The sequence below is a fragment of the Chelon labrosus genome (genome assembly GCF_963514085.1).
Source record: "Chelon labrosus genome assembly, chromosome: 1".
NCBI lineage: Eukaryota > Metazoa > Chordata > Actinopteri > Mugiliformes > Mugilidae > Chelon > Chelon labrosus.
In genome coordinates this window covers 26,855,131-26,858,994 of record NC_140337.1, presented here as the reverse complement: position 1 = coordinate 26,858,994, position 3,864 = coordinate 26,855,131, and the positions used below count along the sequence as shown (strand labels likewise).

Genomic DNA, 3,864 nt, shown 5'->3' with positions numbered 1-3,864 from the left:
AAGCTTCATGCGCACATGACACCACCTACTGGCCAGGTGTATAATCACAGGCAGTTGTAGCTCTTAACCACATAATGTGTGATGCATTGAATTTTTGTGTCTGTGATGGCTCTTGGGAATGACTATGAATTACAAAACAATGTATGACCAAATAATTTCTCTGTTTAAATTTTCACATATGTATGATAAAATATCTTTTTGAATGTATTCTGTGTGTGCAAATTTTCCCTAAATTGTACTATCATATGATATGGCAGGTTGTGTATTGTCACTTTAGGCAAATGGCATGGGCTTAAGCAGGCAGATGAGGAAAGTGAAAGTGCTTGTGGAACTAGGAAGAGGGCACTGAATATGTCTCTTCCTAGCTGGCTCCATCCTCTTACCTATCTTTCTCTCCTCACTCTCCTAAATCTTCAAACCATATCTCTCTGTCTCTAAACTCTCCAAACTATCTCCAAACTATATAAACGCTATCCAAACTCCGCAACTTGACCGCAACTCTCTATCAAAAAACCCAGAGGGGTTTATAGTGCTGTCAAACCTCGAACCACTTTCTGAAGCAGTCACGTGGTACAGCCGTGCAGCGAGGCTTCGGACGTCATTATTTTCGGCCCCTCCCCTAAATGAAGCAAGCGTCGATACAGTATACAGTCAATGGTCGATACGCGCTTCGAGGAAACCCCCCCTCCATTGCTCGACACACGCTTCGACGCCACGGCATGTCTCGTAACATCACGACTTATCTGCCATGTCTGCAGCGCCTTTAGTTTCGTCTTTGTCGTTTCATAATACAATATATTTACACTGGTGCAGAGTTCAACGTGCGCTGATAAGACAGACTGACCAAACATTTTACTGATCTGCTTTTCATTTTGTTTTATTAGCTGCAGATTCATGTCACACTCCAATTTTCCCAATCATCTTGAACTCATTTTATTCTTGTCTTTATGAATCAGAGATGTAAACCAACACATACAATACTGACATTCTTTCAGTGAAAGTGTCAGCTGTCCTCCTTTCTACACCATTCAGCTTCAGGTAATCATTTCGTTTTACCTTTACTTTCTGCACTGATGTATTTCATTCCTTTCTAAATGATCTCATGGTCGAGGTAAAGACACGACTAATGTTACTAGACTGATTTTAAACATCTCTCACTCATTAGTTTATCTAATTCTCTACGTCCTTCTTTTCTTTTGTTGTCAGGTCAGATGTGTCTGAAAGAGATTTTGTGTTGTTTTGTTCAAAATTAAATAAAAACTTTCAGAAACAAAGGATTAAAACTGTTCAGTCAAAGTTCGTTTTAGGAGAACAGAAAAGCTAATGATGAAAAGAGACAACTCTAAACCCAAAGATCCCAAGAAGAGTTTACCACCTAAAAGCTGAGCTGAACAATGTTTTCAAAAGTGCTCTGTTATAAAAAGAGTCAGCTTCTCACTGCTCCTCATCCTGGAACAAGTCTGATAACTCCACCCTGATCCTGGAGCAGCTCTACTCATATTTCCTCATGTTTCCTTGTTCCCTCCCATAAAGATGGGTGTAACCAGCATGTGTGAGAGCTGACTGGCTCCATTCACTGTAGAATCACATGTTGTTCAGATCAGAGGTCAGAGTAGTTTCACTTCTAGCAAACAGAAACTCACACAGTCGTCGACACTGAGAGGTGAAATGGAGCAGAAAGGAGTTCAGCTGGACATAGAAACCTTCTCTTGTTCCATCTGTCTGGATCTACTGAAGGATCCTGTGACTACTTCCTGTGGACACAGCTACTGCATGAACTGTATTAAAAGCCACTGGGATGAAGAAGACCAGAAGGGAATCTACAGCTGCCCTCAGTGCAGGAAGACTTTCAAGCCGAGGCCTGTCCTGGAGAAAAACACCATGTTAGCAGAGTTAGTGGAGCAGCTGAAGAAGACTGGACTCCAAGCTGCTCCAGCTGATCACTGCTATGCTGGATCTGAAGATGTGGCCTGTGATGTCTGCACTGGGAGGAAGCGGAAAGCCTTCAAGTCCTGTCTCAACTGTCCGGCCTCTTACTGTGAGAAACACCTCCAACCTCACTATGACGCAGCTCCATTCAAGAAACACAAGCTGGTGGAGCCCTCCAAGAAGCTCCAGGAGAACATCTGCTCTCGTCATGATGAGGTGATGAAGATTTTCTGTCGTACTGATCAGCAGAGTATCTGTTATCTCTGCACAATGGATGAACATAAAGGACATGAAACAGTCTCAGCTGCAGCAGAAAGGACTGAGAAGCAGAAGGAGGTGGAGGTGATGCTACAAGAAATCCTGCAGGGAATCCAGGAGAGAAAGAAAGATGTGGAGCTGCTTAGACAGGAGCTGAAGGCCATCAATGGCTCTGCTGATAAAACAGTGGAGGACAGTCAGGAGATCTTCAATGAGATGATCCGTCTCATCCAGAAAACAAGCTCTGATGTGACGCAGCTGGTCAGATCCCAGCAGGAAACTGAAAAGAGTCGAGTCAAAGATCTTCAGGAGAAGCTGGAGCAGGAGATGACTGAGCTGGAGAGGAAAGGCTCCGAGCTGAAGCAGCTCTTAAACACAGAGGATCACAACCAATTTCTACACAACTACCCCTCACTGCCACCACCCAGTGAGTCTACACACTCATCCAGCATCAAGATTCGTCCTCTGAGGTACTTTGATGACGTGAAAGCAGCTGTGACAGAGACCCGAGAGAAACTACAGGACATTCTGAGAGAGACATGGACAAACATCTCAGTGACAGTGACTGAAGTGGATGTTTTACTGCCACAACCAGAGCCAAAGACCAGAGATGAATTCTTGAAATATTCATGTGAAATCACACTGGATCCAAACACAGCAAACACATGGCTGTTATTATCTGAGGGGAACAGAAAAGTAACAAGAATGAATCAACAACAGTCTTATTCTGATCATCCAGACAGATTCACTGGTTGGAGTCAGGTCCTGAGTAGAGAGAGTCTGACTGGACGTTGTTACTGGGAGGTGGAGTGGAAAGGAAGAGGAGTTGGTGTAGCAGTCGCATACAAGAATATAAGCAGAGCAGAGAGGTCAGATGAATGTTGGTTTGGATACAATGACAAATCTTGGTCATTATATTGTTTCACAAACAGTTATAGATTTTACTACAACAAAGTCTCTACTGACGTCTCAGGTCCTGTTTCCTCCAGAGTAGGAGTGTACCTGAATCACAGAGCAGGTATTCTGTCTTTCTACAGTGTCTCTGAAACCATGACTCTCCTCCACAGAGTCCAGACCACATTCACTCAGCCTCTCTATGCTGGACTTCGTCCGTTTCATTCTGGAGACTCTGCTGAGTTGATTAAAGTCAAATAGACAGAAGTCGCTTGAGGGACAGTTGGTTAAAATGTCTTTTAGTCTCCAGGTGATTTGGTCTCCATCATTGTAGCTGAGAGCTCATTGTTGTGTCATGTCTTCACTGAACAGAGATCAGCTGTCAATCACACTTTCTGGGCGGTACTTTGACGTCTCCTGGTTTGTTGTTTGCTTGATGTTGGACTTTGTTTGGGTGGCGCTCCTTCCTGTGTCTGTTTAGCCACGGAGGCTCTCCCTGCTCAACATGACTTTGATTCAGCTAAACTGACATTTGTCCACATGAGAATCTAAACTTGTCTGTGCTCTGAACGCCCCTTAGGAAAAAGTAGTATACTTGAAGTTTATTTTATTAAGTATATAAGTATAAGTATAGTAAGTATACTACAGACCATGTACTTGTAGTGTACTAGAAAGTACACTAATTTAATACTTCTTCCGGCTAAATTGGAACGTTTTAAGTATATAAAAGTATACTTTAAGTTTACTTATAAACGTATACTTTAAGTATACTTTTATAAACTA

The 3,864-nt window shown here is 42.7% G+C and overlaps 1 protein-coding gene across 1 annotated transcript; it reads left to right on the top strand.

The window, feature by feature from the left end:
- Positions 1 to 1,653: 1,653 nt before the first annotated feature.
- LOC311506181 (tripartite motif-containing protein 16-like) lies at positions 1,654 to 3,342 on the top strand (the record flags this gene model as incomplete). Its single annotated transcript, XM_084570058.1, has 1 exon — positions 1,654 to 3,342. Exon 1 carries the CDS (start codon positions 1,669 to 1,671, stop codon positions 3,340 to 3,342), a length of 1,674 nt encoding a protein of 557 aa, XP_084426184.1. The 5' UTR covers positions 1,654 to 1,668.
- Between the last annotated feature and the right edge of the window lie 522 nt (positions 3,343 to 3,864).